The 16412-nt window shown below is 39.2% G+C and overlaps 1 protein-coding gene across 1 annotated transcript in view; it reads right to left on the bottom strand.

Annotated features, from left to right (window-relative positions):
• Window positions 1-16412, bottom strand: part of otud7a (OTU deubiquitinase 7A) — a 44580-nt gene that overhangs the window by 5378 nt on the left and 22790 nt on the right. Inside the window, exons 4-10 of the mRNA XM_023352484.1 lie at window positions 13374-13559; window positions 13042-13260; window positions 11005-11106; window positions 9530-9657; window positions 8125-8237; window positions 6628-6755; window positions 6382-6531 (exon numbers count right to left, since the gene is read on the bottom strand). Coding sequence (XP_023208252.1) covers window positions 6382-6531; window positions 6628-6755; window positions 8125-8237; window positions 9530-9657; window positions 11005-11106; window positions 13042-13260; window positions 13374-13559 — 1026 coding nt within the window. The remainder of the gene's footprint in view (window positions 1-6381; window positions 6532-6627; window positions 6756-8124; window positions 8238-9529; window positions 9658-11004; window positions 11107-13041; window positions 13261-13373; window positions 13560-16412) is intronic.

Consider the following 16412-nt stretch of genomic DNA (forward strand, 5'->3'; position numbering starts at 1 on the left):
AACTCATTGGAGCTCAGGGCTAGTTTGCTAAGAGCAATGTCAGAGGAAACTTAACTCAGTTATCCAAATCCTCTTTTCCCCACATTTTCATGTCAAATTCTGTATTTTTCCAGGGTCATTTTGGGGTTTCTCTGTCATTTTCAAGAACATTTTAAAATATAAATGCAAAGGCTAATTAAAAATTTTAACTAAGTATTCAATATGGAAGATTGGATGGAAAGATAAGTAATTTTCCTTAGTCTGTTTTTCCTTTGGAAAAAGAAAGAACAAATAAATACACAATATAACTAAATAACACTGCATAGATAAAATTCTATTTTTTTCCTTTGACTTCTCAAGATTTCACAGAAACTCTGTAAATCTGCCTACATTATTACCATATTTGTTAACTTTCGTTATCTGTGGGATTTTGGTTTCATGTTCTCTAGTTATACACTTTCTTGTTCTTACCTTTTATTTTTTATATGGATTCATGAAAAAAAAATGTTTAAGATGAATGCAAAATATAAAAAAAGAGTTTTATTTTTTTGCAATTGAACTTAAAACACAGCATAATTTTGATGATGTTTAACATGTTATATTTGCAGTTTTCTGAAATTTTGGGCTCTGTTTGGTGCCTGTGTTTAAAAATTGGCTTTTTGTATTTCAGTTTATGTGGCATTATATTCATTTTAAAATTTAGGAGCATTCTATGTTTTAATGTGTTTCATGGCATTTGTTCAGTTTTGTGTTTTTTATTGTAATCCTGTTTTTAATCTGCTCCGTAGATTTGAAGCTTAGTGCTACAGTAGACTGGGACAGCATGCCTTCATTTTGTTTAGTGAACGACTAAGATCAGAAGCAGTGTTAAAGTTTAAACAGTGAAGAAATGTCGCTTTTATCATGGGCATAATAAACGACAAAAGAAAACAGCGTTAATCTTTATCCAATATGATAAACTACTTACAAGCAGTAAAAGAGACTTCAGCACCAATCAGTGGGTAAAGAACATAAAACAGGCACCAGGCCGGGCTTCCTCTTGTGGGAAATGCACATGCACAGGGCAGGAGTTTACAGTAGGCTACATGTTTCTTTCCTCTGAATGTGTGGGAGTCTTTTAAAACAACAGTGTAAGATGGAGTAGCTGGGCCTTGCTGGCCCACATAACGGCTCTCATCAGGCTACCTAGTGTGGGGGCTGTTGTCTGCATGACTGTAAAGAGAGGCAGGCTGTTCAGGCTGAGGACATTCCAGCCTTCCCTGTCAGACCCAGATGGAAGGCACAGTCTTCTCCTGGCCTCATCAATTCTTCCACTGCCAGCAGGCTGCTGTGCTCTGTAGGCTTCATGGAGACTGTGAGGAGCAGAAAGAACTACCTGTACAGAGTCCAAATGGATGATTCAGGGCCAGTCTCCGCTCTTAGTGCATTTCTTCTCCTCTGCATAAATACAGAGTCACTGTGCTATTGCATCATGCAATCTCTTAGGGCTTTGTAAACAAGTATTTATTCTATTTTTTAACTTTTTCACACTTTACGTTACAACAACAAGTTTCAATGTATTTTATTGGAGTTTCATGCGATAGATCAAGGCTCTACAACTCCAGGAAAAATTCAACACACTGGACCAACAGCTGAAATGAGAGATGTAGTCAGGTTGAACCCTGACTAGAGCAACAATAGGTGAATGGATGACTAATTGTGTTTGTCTATGCGTCAAATCAGCTGTTACCTTAGCACGCAATACACTTTATAGTAAATCCCCAAAACAAAAAACGAATGACTAGCAGTAATAGGATGCTGGCATGCCAGCATTGTTGACAAAGAGGAAAAAAGGATTCCATTAAGTAGGGTCTTTCCAAGAACAGTTTTGCCCAGACAGTTCTGTCTCAATACAAATAAAAAACACAAACACGGCTAAGCTAAGAAGAAGACAATAAACTTGCTCCCTCCTTAGTTCCCACTCGGGTCATGCAGCAGCCAAGTGCAGGTCTGTGAGGTGGTGTCCCCGCTCCCACGATGCAGCTGGCCTCCCTTGTGTGTGGGTGTGTGCACGCACGGCTCTTCCAGCTTGAGCCCGGTCCAATTTCAGCTCTGCCAACTGAACTCTGGGGGACTCAAGTGTGCTGTAATATATTTACTATCCCCTGTCGGCAGCCGTGTTTTGTTGTCCTCCAATAACCGATTCCCACAGTCAGTCAGTGCGAGGATGACATCATAGCCTTCTTTGGAATACAAGCTGTGCAGTCAACGTCATAGCTGCTGCTAGTTTTGCATGCTTGATTCAAGAATGATACAGAGAAGCGGAGGACGAGCAAACATGGGTGTGACCTGTAAGGAAATAACTGCTGGAGATTAACTTCTCCCAGCTTACATTCGGGACACTATGCTGGAGATAAGCTTATTCTTTTCTGATTTGTTAAAGAATCTTAAAGATATAATGCATTGGGTTGTGAGAGCAGACTAACATCCCCTCCCTTATTTAACTCAGCTTTAGAGGACAATAACACCTTTCTTTTACATGATTTGACTTGCAACATTTAGTCAGTCTTTCAGCTGCAGTGAGATTCAAGAACAATTTGTGCAAACTGGAAAAGTAACAAATTCAAATTCCTGAGTTAGTGCTCTGCACAGCTGCAGATTTCCAGGCTCTAAATCACTAGAGTAAAAAACAGTGGTGCACATAAACAACACTGATATGTTCACCACCATTCCAACTGCAGAGTCAAGGTCAGCACATCTAATCAGTGACTTGCAAAATTATTGATAATTGAACTTTTTATTATGTGACAGAGCAATAAAAAGAAGAACCCAAATGAAAAGTTTTGCAAATTAAAAGTCTAAATCGTGTTGATAAATATTATCTTTAAGTAAATTTTATTAATAAAACACATTTTTCACATTATCATTATATCAGGACAGTATAAGACAGATGAAAAAAAAATGTATCCCCTTTGCTGTTTCCCTATGGTGCTGTTGTTATCGGAACAAATAGACTGCCCTGTCAGAAACAACCAATCAAAGCCAAGAGGAGGGTCTTAGCACTGTCAATCACCCTTGTGTACGAGCTCCTCACACCATCCTGATTGCTCTCTGCTGTGCTACAGAGAGCCAGCAGGCAGATAAACGGTTTTCCTGGAATGGCAAGTTGTTTTTGTTTTTGCATTTATGCACTGCTTGTTGGTCTATCACATAAAATTCCCCAAAAATACAAGGACATTTGTATTTTTAACTTGACAAACGTGAAAAGTTCAAGGAGTGTGAATTATTCTGCGAAGCACTCTCTAATTTCAATAAAGAGCTGTGTGTTGGTGTAATGCAAAGATGGAAAAGTTGAGTAAAACAGTGAATCCATTGAAAGATCAAGATCTAACCCCCACTGACCAGAAGTTAATGGTTACACCACGCTCTCATGTAGGTGGTCCTCTGGCCAGTTTATGTAACCAGATGGGTGCAAGAAGTTTATCAATAGGATGCCAAAGAAAACTTGGGAGTGTTTTGATTTATGGAAAAGAGCTTGAAATAGGCTCAAGAGTTTTCCAGAGGGTCAGTTCCCCTCACATGCTGCTGGACCGCATAAGCACAAACAGGCAGATGAAAGACCTTTGCTAGCGTCTACTGAGGGTTTACTCATTATCACACAGCAGGTGAGCACTGGTGGGTTGGGCAGGAAACACACATCCAGGTACACTTGGAGTAGAAAACCACTTCACCAGTTCTCCTGGGATGTAGACATGAAAAACTGAAAACAAACAGAAATCTTAGAACAACAACACTCGACCTCAGTCACCCCTCCTGTGTTCTTTCATCATTTATGTAGCTTCACATTCCTTACACATAAAAAGAAGGAGGACCATAACTTGTCAACCTCCTGGACTAGGCCTTGCAAAAGTATTTACACCCCTGGAACTTTTTTTTTTACATTTATCGTATTGCACATAAAATGTTATATGCATTTCATTGAGATTTTATTTGACAAGACCAACACAAGTACTGGAAAATTATGAAGTATCATAATAGGTAGTTTTCAAAGTTTTGTTTTTCCAACTTTACTACTTTGTCCTTTACTGAAGTTATAAGGTGTACACCGATTGCAGTTTTCTGGCTGATCACCTGTCTTTAAAAAGCCTGACCTGTTGGTTCTAATTTTGTCCGATACAGATTCTCTTGTTTGAGGTTACTAAATAAAATAACAAAATTGCCACGTTAACAACAGTGGGGTGACTATTGCTATCCGTGCACGAGCGGATGTGACCTGGTGAGCGGGTTTGTCCGTCTGTCAGTCCTCTCTCACAGCAGAGCAAAAGGGGACAATTGCTGACTTTCAAATGTTTGTCGAGGTAGATAAAATTGGTGATTAAATCATTTCTCATGCAAGTGTCGGCAGATCGCTAGAATCTAGAATTGAGGAAATCCGGGCATATTTATCGACGTAACCCTAGTTACAGCCATAAGTGTTTTTGGGTATGCTCATTCCTTACTGCAAAACAGTTTAAGTTGAGTCAGAATAGATAAAGCACATCTGTGAACATCAGTTTTGTGACCCTCAAAGCCAGTATCATATCTTTTGCAGCCTACAAGTTTTTCTTTCCCACAGTATGATGGTCCTTCCACCATGCTTCACTGCAGGGACAGTGTGGTCATAGCTATGTTCAGTGTAAAGTTACAACTAAGCATATGTGACATAGTAGATGTTAAGAGAGTTTGAATCTTTCAAGAGGTGATGCAGAATTTAATGGCATAACATGTAATTACTCTAGAAATAGAGGGTAAAAATGGCTTTTTGGGTTATAATTGTTCCTGAGGTCTTTTTTTAGGCAAGCCCCTTTTGTCCTGGTAGCATTGTACAATATTCTTCCCATTCCATAGATGGCATAAACAGTGTTCAGAACTTACTTGAAATAACTTTCAGCAAATGTTCCTGTTTGAATTTGTGTAGTACATAAAATTACAAATTAACATGCATTGATGTTTGTGGCTATAGCATGACAAATGTGGAAGAGTTTAAGGGTATGAATACTTTTGTACAGCAGAATGGGTTTCCACGACTGTTTTCTTCCTGAAGAAACCTCCAGTCCTCTGACACCTGAACACACACCAGACCAGCAGCCCCTCTTAGATGCTCTTTGCTGAGTCAGGGGAAATTAACAGCAACCGTCCACCTGAAACGTCCACACAGTGGACTGACTGTTTAGGCCTGAGCCGGCCGGGATTTTACTGCTGAGAGGTGATTTGCTGAGGACAGACAGTGAAGTATCTTCTGGTCTGTCTGGCATTAGCTCAGACAAGAGAGCCATAACTTGCTTCTTTTGATTCAGATAAAACAGGGAAAAATGCAAAAGGCCACTTTTTATTTTATAGTTATACCGTACACCCTGCAGATTTGCATCGCTGCTACGTAACATGAGTTGCCACATGACTTACAACTGCACTGTCAAGAGTTCAAATGTTTTCATAACATCCTGGAGAAGTGCAGACTTTCTGATCTTATCAAATGAGGACACAGTGTACCAGGATGAAAAAAGTACAACCAGGCACGGTTTTGTGATTATGCTGTGCCATTTTATCTGGACACATGCACCATCTGGTGGATGAGCAGAGAACATCCACCTTTGGCTGTAAAACACCCACTAAAGTGCTGATTAGTCTAGAGTGGTGGGGTTAGCAGGAGGATCTTCTGGGGCTTTGTAGGAGTGACTAGTTAAGGAACAGTCAGAGGAGGAAGAAGGAATCCATTTGCATAAGTGTGTCTGTGTTCAAGGTGACGTCTCATTCTGCGTTAGAGTGAGACGTCAGCAGCCCACACGAAACAACGACCGGGTGACTCCCAACTGCCGTGACTGCCGAGGCCGGTTGTCAGGGAGATCCACTGTTGTTGTCACTTACAGGAAGTCTGTGACCTCGAGGCTAAACTGTGAGCGGGAACACGGGGATTTGAATTGGCAAAAACAAGAGTGCCTCCATAAAGTGAGAGGGAAATTTAAATGTGTACTATGATTGCCACAGCTTAACAAAATCAACATATTCTGAAAAGCTCTGCATCACAACCTCTTCCCCACCGTGACCGAGGAAAACGCATAAACAGACACACCTACTGTGAAGACCCACAGCTGGAATGTCAAGACAAGAAAAAAGTGCAGCAGATTTTGCAAGCTTGAATAATTTTGTCAGCATTTAGGAGTCGAAGCTGGCCGGTTTCCTCAGCGATGACCACTCCCTGCTTGATGCTGCCAACTGGGCTCTTTTAATAATGGATCTCAGGTAATTAGGCTGCCGTCTCATACATTATTCACCTCCGACAGGACAGACAGAACCTTCCTTTTACCCTCCAATTCTGCTAGAGTTAAGAGCAAATTCCACCATGCTGCAACGAGAAGCTTTTTATGGTGGAGGACGCGTGCTTACCTTGTTCTCGCTGCTGGTCTCTCTGCTCCATGGACACCAGCGCTGAGAAGTGAGCCTGATCGTAGGCCAGGACCAGGGGGGAGCAGTGACAGCGGCTCGGAGGCACTTCCAGAGGCAGGTAGAGCCCTCCAAACGGGATGGGAGCAAACGCTGCTCCCAAGGGAGGTTAGAACATGGCCGGGTCACTCCTTTGCTGTTTGCCCTGAGCCACATATGACTGACTGAATGAATACACAGTTTCCCCACCTTCTCCTCCGGAGTCTCTGAGCATCGTGTCGGCCACCACTACAATCGGCCTGCGTAACACATGGGCCAGCACAAACACATGGAACTCCTCCAAACTCTCGTAGACCGGATCCTCAGAGTTATCCACACTGGGGAAAGAAAAACACAAAACATGACAGCACACTGATCTACATGAGTCAGAAGAGATCCTCACCATGTTTGATTCAAATCTGTGTGTAAAAACCACAGATTTTTACAGTCTAAACTCCATACTTCAATTTCCAAAATTCACAATATTTTTTTTATCCCAGTGTTAAACTATAAGATATTTTATTTTGAATTTACTGCTGATATTTAAAAACTAGTGAGGCTTGTATCTGTAACATGCATAAAAAAGCTTCAAGGACGCATAGATTGAGCAGAGAATAAAGTTTGGAAATACAAATATTTTTCCAAGCTTTCCAGATTTTTGCAGAAGGAACATGGCCCCTCATTTTCTCAAAGCAGTGCTCAAACAGGTCAATAAAATCCATAATTTCGTAGTCATGCTAATTAAATAAAATAGGGGGAGATGGGAGGAAGAAAGGGATGCTGATGGAGAGATGGATAAAAAGCACAGGCAGCACTCTTGAGCGTGCAACCACCAGAGAAACGGGGGATAAGCAACAATTAAGCTGTCAGCCACACAGCCAAATTCGCTCTAATAAAGAGCCTCTTAATATGTGAATCCCATTCAGCCCATTCACAGGCTCATCTCACACTACGACCATCAAACATCCCTAACCTTATTACTCTGTTACAGTCAAGCTTAATGAGAGGTTCAAACATTCACAATAAATAAGTAAATTGCTCCCCTGAAAGGAACATTTTCAGCATTGGAGTTTTTTGTACTTAAGTCTGCTTCAGTAATCATGTAGTGAAAAAGTTACTTTTGTTGAAGCATTAAAGCCTTTAGTGAAAAATGTCACTTATCTAATCTAAACCAACTGCTGTTCCTGCTATAAAAGATTTTTTTTTCATTCCAATCAAATTTTCCCTAAACGTTAAATGTTTTTTTTTTTTTGGATGCACTTGAATGACATTTTAATCTCGGCTGAAACTTTCTGTTGTTCACACGTCTTCTCTTGTTCCACCGGATCGGCAGCCTACCTCAAAGAGCTGAAGTGTGTGACAACATATGTGTTTATTTCAGTGAATATGGAAACACGGTGAAAACCACAAGGTTTCTCTGCGTGGGAGGAGGAAACCAGAGCGAGTTTCCAATCCGCCTCTGTAGCTTGAGAAAAAGCCACTCTTACGTTTATTTGTGCAACCTGCTGCAGCTAAAAGTAACTCAAACCCAAGATGGGGAGGGTGGAGGGTTGAGCTCTCTGAGCAGAAAAGAAAACTTACGAAGAAGCCAGTAGGTGGCACCGTTTCACGTTGTGATTTTGCAGAGGAAGACGAGTTTGATTTGCATCTGCCTTTTTTAAAACTTTATTTTAAGATTTGTACATTCATGTGCGTTGGTTAACTTACCCTCCACTGGTGTTCCCGCTTTTGCTGAGATGAGTGCGAGGCTCACTGGAGGCCAACTTCAGCAGCTCGTTCCACTCTTTTTCCCATTCTTCTTCTGTGTAAACCAGCCCTGACTGCACAAAAAAACACGGTAATGAAATTTTAATTATAGTTTGCCATAAAGTCCCTGTTAATTCAAAGTCACTGTGTGCTTCTTTTCACTGAAATGCATTTTTTAAAATGAAAAGTCAAGAAATACAGCACTGTATTAAGCTGTCTCCCATTTGTTTACAATTTACCATCAAGAAGTAAAATGGTACTGATCAATAGTCCTCCAGGTTTTCTAAATTATTTTTAAAGCCATCAAAAAAAACGCATCAAGTATTGAATTGGTAATAAATATAAAAGCCTAAATATGATGGAATGGCAAATTTTCATCAATTCAAATAAAGAAAGAAAGAATACTACTTTAAAAGGTAAAAAACATTCCAGCAACCTTGAGTAAGATATAATATTATTTATGCAATTTCACATTTTAGAACAGAATATCAAAACAAATTGAAATGCTAACCATAACTCATTGTTGTGTAGTTATTAAACTTAGTTTGAGGAGAGTTTCATTGATTTCTACCGAAACGTTTAGTGAGAAGATTTAACTGACCACCTAACACCAACTTGTTATACTGGCTTACTTTATAAAAAGAACTCCAAAAACAAAATCTGCGTGTTGAGCAACTGAAAACCACAATTGTATTTTAGTAGGTGATTTTGCTGTATACTGCATGTCAAACACAAATTAAATGTTATAGTTAATAACATTTTAACTGTGATAGTATTTTTTAACAGCAGAGGAATGATTGGTTTCCAATTTTTCTGAACAGAAATAAGATCATGTTATGCACTTTACATGTGTTTGTCGTGTAATTATTGTGACTCTGAGGTTTTTTTAAACATGCTGTGAGAATCCAGCCGATGTCTGCTGCCATGCGACGGCGGTCCCTTCCAAAACTCAAACCAGAACACCTCCTTTTGTGGAATCCATCTTACATAACTGGGCCAACTGGAAGACTGGAAGACTGTAATTTTCAAACATAAACATCTGGACAACTTCTTTGCTTGGTCTATCTTTGGTGACACACTTTTTCTCATAGATTGAAAAAAACTTTAATCCGACATCAGGGCAACAGGAGGAGGCAGAGGAAGTGCAGAGGATTTGGCAGCTTTACTTGAACTGCTACAGCACTAATGTACATTTAGAATCACAGAAAATCTGTTTCCAGATTGAGTGAGGCTCAGTTAAGAAGCAAAAATCAGCATTACTTTAACCAGAGGTCTTCAGTAGTTGATCTATTGCTCCACTCTTATTAAAGTATCATTTGCAGAGAAGGCATTGTGTTTGATTTGCATGGATGGGCGCTCGGCAAACCTCCTTGTTCTGCTGAGTTTGCTGCCACCTCCACCTCCTCTTCAGAGCGTCTCTCTCTGCTCCACTTTTCATCATGGTGTACAAAGATTTCCTTAGCATCAGGTCTCTGTCGTGGAAGCCCCACATCCCTGGAAGACAAAAACACAATGTTAGGAACAACTCTGACTGAGAAAAGAATGCACTGATCCCTGGCTGTCCTTATGTTGTCGTTCTTAGATGACCGCAGCTCCTTAACTAAAAATGTCCTCCTCAGACCGAGCTTGTCAGGACAGATTACAATAACTCTGGTGCCTCTAGACCTCGGCTGCCCTTAGAGCCCTCGCACTGGGGAGGAAAAAATCTGAGGAGGGTGAACATGCCATGTCTCTAGAACACAAAGTACAGGTGAGCTATTCTTTCCTCTTGTTCCTGTCCTTTTAGCTTTGACTTGTCCTTATTCAGCAAGATTTTGGAATCATTAGCTGTGACACAGCACTAGATGTTTCCAATCCAGGAACTAGATTAGTCTTCTGGTGCCAGAGATTTAATTTGGTGTTGAATATTCACAACATTTTGCTTCAGTAATTTCCCAGTTAAACACTTCAACAATTTTTACTTTTGGTTAACTTTAAGTTACACATATGATACAGCAAGTACTGTAGTTTCAAAGCGCAAAATTCAGACCTTGTTACTCTTGTTGAATGTCCCACTGTGTATCTCACTGTGCTTACATTCAAATACAAAATGGGTTAGCATTAGTAAAAAATATTCATTTAAGTACACACCTATGGTTTTAGTGTGTCTGGAGATGGAGTAACACTCAACGTTTAAGGAGTCTGAACTGCAAAAATTAACATCTCAAGATTGTGGATTGTTAATTAATTAATTAATCCAACCTATGACATCTATTTTTGTTTAATTTCAGGGTGAATAATAAGTCTCACCGAAATCTCACATGAATTTTTAGTGATTTTATATACATAATAAAGTGAAATTATAGGTTTTAACAGTTTTAACACAGGAGCTTCTTTCCCCACTTTTCTTGCACACTCATCACAATTTATTTAAAATTCATTGCAATTACACATTTCCACCAAACTTTCAAGTGACTTTTCTGAACTAACCAACTGTAACCACTGTTAAATCATCTGAGATCAATGATGTGCTGAAATGATAGCTTTTTGCAGCATTCTGGTGTTCCTGTGGTAGTTAATCCATCTCCTCACTGAAGCTCCAGAAATGTGTTAAAAAGTTGCGCTTGCAAACAACAAATATTCCATGTGTAAAACTGGAATTTACCCAATTAACATGCTATAGAGGTTAATGCATTTTACATAAATGCCAAGGTTTGCACTTTATAATAGAAAGGAAACCTAACTGAAGATCAGTATAAACCAGAAGGATCAGGGCAATAGAGGTCTAAGTAAAAAACCTTCAAAAAACAATTTTTGCACCAAATTGCACAGCAGAATTTGGGGTTTTTAGGGGTTACTCACCCAAAGAGGCGGCATGGAGGAGGCAGTTACCATCCCCTGTGGTGGCCAGAGGAAGAAGCTTCTTACAACTGGTGCACATGGTGGACCACCAGTTCAGACGTCCTGAAAACACAAGAACACTCAGAAAGTCGCCTTTGAGGACAAGCACTGCAGCCAGCAGACAAGCTATGTAAAAATTCACACTGTAGGTCACAGTATCATGAGTGTTGGAATTCAACACAGAGTGCCACTGAGCTTTGCAGAACCATGACGGCTCTTCTTCACAATCATACAATGTATACATGTTCTTCCTACAGGTTAAAGACAAACACTACAAAACTGACATTCGAGGTGGTTTAGGAGACAGTGTAGTTTAGAATAAAGAATCTGAACTCTGGAAATCTTCAAATGATTACATTGAACTTAGCTGAGTACATGCATCTTAATACCAGTTGTCCAATTGTGAAATAAAGAAAAAAATAATAGAAAGTTGTTTCACACATTGCACTCTGCACATGCATCAGTTGGTTATGTTCCTTTTAGCCTGTATATGTTTCAACTTTTTTCAGGCAACCACAGCAGTCCCCCAGAAACCACTCCCTTTAACTTTTCTAAAAAAAAAAAAAAAAGCGAGAAGGAAGAAGAGCCCTGAGCGCGACACACAGGCTGACTGCAGGCGGACCGCACTGCTCTGAGCCTGGCTGATCTGGCTCCATCATTTATTTAACAACAGTAAACACAGTGGAGCCTCTGAATGATTTAGCCTTCACTGTAGTCACAATTAAACAGAATACTTTCTTTTTTCTGCAATTTGCAGTTCTTTATTTCTGAGCTACTGTGACCTCCTGTTGTTTTATGATGCTGGCCTCATGGCGTGCTCCACATGCAGCACATATGGACAATTCTACCTGCTAGGAAATACAGAAAGATGCATATCGGTGCATTTTACAGTAACTTCTGCATAATTTGCAATAAATAAATAAATAAATTTTACTGACTGAAAAATTATTATTTTGTATTATTTTTCAGCAAGCAAAAGGATTTGGCATGCAGTTTTAAGACGTTTTGTTTATGCCTTATTGGTAAAATATTCAAATTTTCTGCTCGTTTATTATAACGAGTTTATTATAACATCAGAGTGAGAGATTCTCTGCAAGATTCAAAACTTTTGAGCAGGTTTCTCTCCTTCAGTTGAAAGTGTCAGATGGATCCCTCTGGGATCCGGGAGGCTTTGAATTAGCTGTTGTCATCCTCCCTCCCGGATGCTGCTGCTCTGATCTGTTCTGTCTCACTGGGTCAGTCTCATCTTGTGCATCTGTCTGTATTTCAGACTTAATGGAATTTTTTATTCCAACTACTCTGTTTGGTTTCAGTTTACTTTAAACAGGCGAAGAATTAAAGAGCCTAAAATTAATCCCTTTTTTTTTTTTGCAAAATAGCTAAATATCAGTCAATGTCTTGTGGACATCTATTTTTTTAAATATTGGAACAGAGTCACAATTCTATCAAGACCTGGACTTTGACTGGACCACTCTAGCATAAGAGTATGTGTTAAACTAACCACTGCTAGAAAGTGAACCTCTGCCCTAGTTTCAAATCATCTCCAGCATCTAACAGACTTTCTTTGAGGTTGTTGTGTATTTATAGCCATTTACATGCAGCTGCGCAGAGATTCCTCCACCCATGCTGCAGGTCAACATGGGCCGCTTAGCAGCTTCTCTGATTAATCCTATGTAGATATGCAATTGTCATAGTCCTTCAATATTTAAATGATGGATTGAACATTTGTGGTAAAGTTTTGTGACCAGACCCTGATTTAAACTTCTTCACGCCTTTTTCCTTCACCTGTCTGCTGTGTTCTTTGTTCTTTGATGCTGTTTGCTCACTTCTGAAGGTAAGTAGTTGCACTGGATAGTAAACTTACAATTGAATTTCCTTCAACATCACAATGATGCACAACTTTGTGTTGGTCAATCACCTACAATTCTAACAAAATACACCAAGGTTTGTGGTTTTAACATGACAAAATGTTCTGCACTATATCCTCATCAGACTCACCCGCCTGTTCCAGAGCCATCATGGTGGACTGCTCTATTAGATCCCTCTCTATGAAACTCCTAAAGTCCTCGCTGTAGACGCTGAGATCGGGTAGCTGGAATGTGTAAATGGGCATCTCAAGAGGGAACTGCTCGCTGGTGCACTCATTTGCCACCTGCAGCCGTGCCAAGGAGACGATAGCAGAGCTGGCGTGGGAGATTCCACGGGACAGACGCTTCTCTAGAGGTGAAGACAAGCAAGGTTGTCCAGATAAAACATAAGACAAGGTTCATGAGAACAAAAACAACAACAACAAAAAAACACCACTGCTGATGCTGAACTGGTTTTACTACCTTGTGCATTGTCCTCCTGCTTCTGTGCACACGGCCTGTCGATTTTGCTGACATGGCTGGGTGTTTCACGTGTCTCTGGCTGTTTGTAGTAGCGGCCCTCGTTGAAGACCTGCGGCAGGTTGGCAGTGTGGACCTGCCTGAGCTCCTCATAATCATTCAGAGCAGCACTGAGGTCCCAGTTTTTACCTGAAGGAAAAAAATGGAAGTCAGAGTTTGATTACAAACAGGAAAAATAAACCTCCATTAAGTAATCTGGTTCGATTTCATTACAGTCCCATGCATGTAAACAGATGTTAGTGTGCAAGACTACACCGCGCACACACTAAAGTTTACAGTAAACAGTTACAGTTGCAGGTCCTGGAGATGAATTAAATAACACTATTTCACTGAAACATTTAAACAACTTGGTATGCTTTTTTCACTTTTGACTTTTAAATAATTGAAGAACATACTTTAAATCTCTAACATAAAAAAAACACATCTGTCCACATAACTTCACAAATTCATAGCTTCTCCACAAGAGAAGATGTTGCAGTGCTTTTATCAGAGGAAAACATGCTGAATCATAGGGAGGCTGGGTGTTGACACAAAAATAAAGTCAGAGAGGGAGACAGAACCTTCAATATGGTGACAGCAATATCCTGACATGCACAAAGAGACACCTCTGGCTGTCTCCTCCGAGTTCTGTCTCTTTAACAGAAATCCCCTCAAGGTTTAAGACAAGCAGGTCGGTTTTTCATACACCACTCTCTGACTTATACCATCGTCGAAGGAATCATGCAAAAAAATAATAAAAAAAGAAAAGCACACAAATGCCTACGTCTAAATTCACTGCAACCTGAGTGTATTTGTGAAACTCGATCTACTAATGACCTCGGCGTGGTGAAGACCCGAGGAGGAAGAACTCGGCCTTCCAGACAGGATGTCTGTCTGTGAGTCTGAATATGAATATGAAAGCATGTCCTGCTACACAGCAGCTTTTGCATTTGTCAATGCAAAACACATTTCATGGATTGAATTTCAGCAGCATGAGCTTCAGAAACACAGGCCTACAGCCTACAGTGCAGCCTCGAGCACCATTCAGCACCTTAATGCATCATCTTTAAATGCTTAAGTGGGAAGCTTTCTTTCAGGATCATGATTGATATTTAGCACAGAGACACTCTTCTGAAGCAAGAAAATACATAATCAATATCCATTAGAAACACTTCAGATGTATAAGTCCAGATTCTGATACAAGATGCAAAGCATGGACCAATTATGGGTGTCATGATTATACCAAGAGTTTAAAAACGTACAGCTTCAAAATTCTACGGTTCCTTCATTCAATTTAAAATCTGTCTTATAGAATGCCAGCATAAATGTAAAAAGCACAGATATGCTCCTTCCCTGTTTGTTGCTGCACACTGCCATCAGCTAGCTGAAAGAAAAACGTAACAATTTTCCCAAACTTAAACAAGTTCAGATATTTTGAAAGAATTTCCACAAAAGCACAAGCAGAAATGGTGGGGAGACTTAAATGCACCTCCTATTGTTCTAATTAAAGGAAACAACAGCATTAAATCTGCAGCTGACAAGCAGCAAGTCTGTTAGGAAGCAGATTGCAGACTGGCAACCGGAGCAAATAACAGCTTTATGTTTGACTCCTTGTTCTCTAGAAAAAGCAGGCTACTACTGAAAAAATAAAAAAACTTTATCGTTCTAGAAAATAAGCACTTAAAAACTACTTAATTAAAAGGGGCTCTATTGTTTTAAACCATAATCCTACAGTATATTCTATAGCTTACTACATGTATTTTATTTTTTCAGTATTTTTTTCCAAAATTTGTAGTAGTAAAAAGAAACAATTAAATTAAATGCATAGCATTATTCTAGCCATAAAAACAATATATGTTAGTATTACATTACATGATTCTCATGTTAGACATTTTTAAAAAATGTTTACACAACATTTAATGCTTTACTTGTAAATAGTTAGCAAATTGAGGTAAAACAAAAAGTATTCCTCGTACCACAGTCTCTAAAATGCGACAAAAGAAACTAGAAAATTTCGGAAGAAATTTAGCCGGGGCCTGCCAAGGCGTGCCCGTCGGTTTGGGCCCGGCGTTGTCACGCTACAAATTGGCATCGATGCTAAAGAACGCCGCAATGTAATGAATAGCATGCTGAAAATCACAAGAACGTTAAGTAAGGTGGACGTGCACCATTCAGTATGATTTAAAATGTTGTCAAGGCTTTTATTTTGGAAGTTTTGTTAAACTTCATTTCAAAGGGCCAAACTAATCCCATGCGTAATAGTCCTTGGGTTAAAATAGTTATATAATGCTCAAAACACAAGTAGTTGATGTAAAAATATTAAAGGCTTTTATTTTGAAATGTTTGTTAAGCTTCATTTCAAAGCGCCAAACTAATCCTATGTTTATCAGTGCTTTGGATGAAAAAGTCAAATAAAGCCAAAAAGAGCAATTACATCATGTAAAAATATTCAAGGCTTTTATTTTTAAATTTTCAGTATGCTTCATTTCAAAGGGCCAAACTAATACCATGTGCAACAGTGCTTTGGATGAAAAAGTCAAATAAAGCCAAAAAGAGCAATTACATGATGTAAAAAATATTCAAGGCTTTTATTTTGGAATTTTTGTTAAACTTCATTTCAAAGGGCCAAACTAATCCCATGAATAACAGTCATTGGATAAAATCAGTTATATAATGCTCAAAACACAAGTAGTTGATGTAAAAATATTAAAGGCTTTTATTTTGGAATTTTTGTTAAACTTCATTTCAAAGGGCCAAACTAATCCCATGTATAACAGTCATTGGGTTAAATCAGTTATATATTGCCCAACAGAGCAAATATCTTATTTAAAAATATTCAAGGCTTTTATTTTGAAATTATTATTATGCTTAATTTTAAAGTTCCAAACTAATCCCATGTGTAACAGTTACTGAGTTAAATCAGTTATATACAGCCCATAGCAGCAAGTAGTTCTAAAGGCCAGTTCAGTCCTGATCTGTTTCAACTGAGGGTTCCAGTTGAAA

This window comes from Xiphophorus maculatus, chromosome 2 (assembly GCF_002775205.1).
Source record: "Xiphophorus maculatus strain JP 163 A chromosome 2, X_maculatus-5.0-male, whole genome shotgun sequence".
NCBI classification, from domain to species: Eukaryota; Metazoa; Chordata; class Actinopteri; order Cyprinodontiformes; family Poeciliidae; genus Xiphophorus; species Xiphophorus maculatus.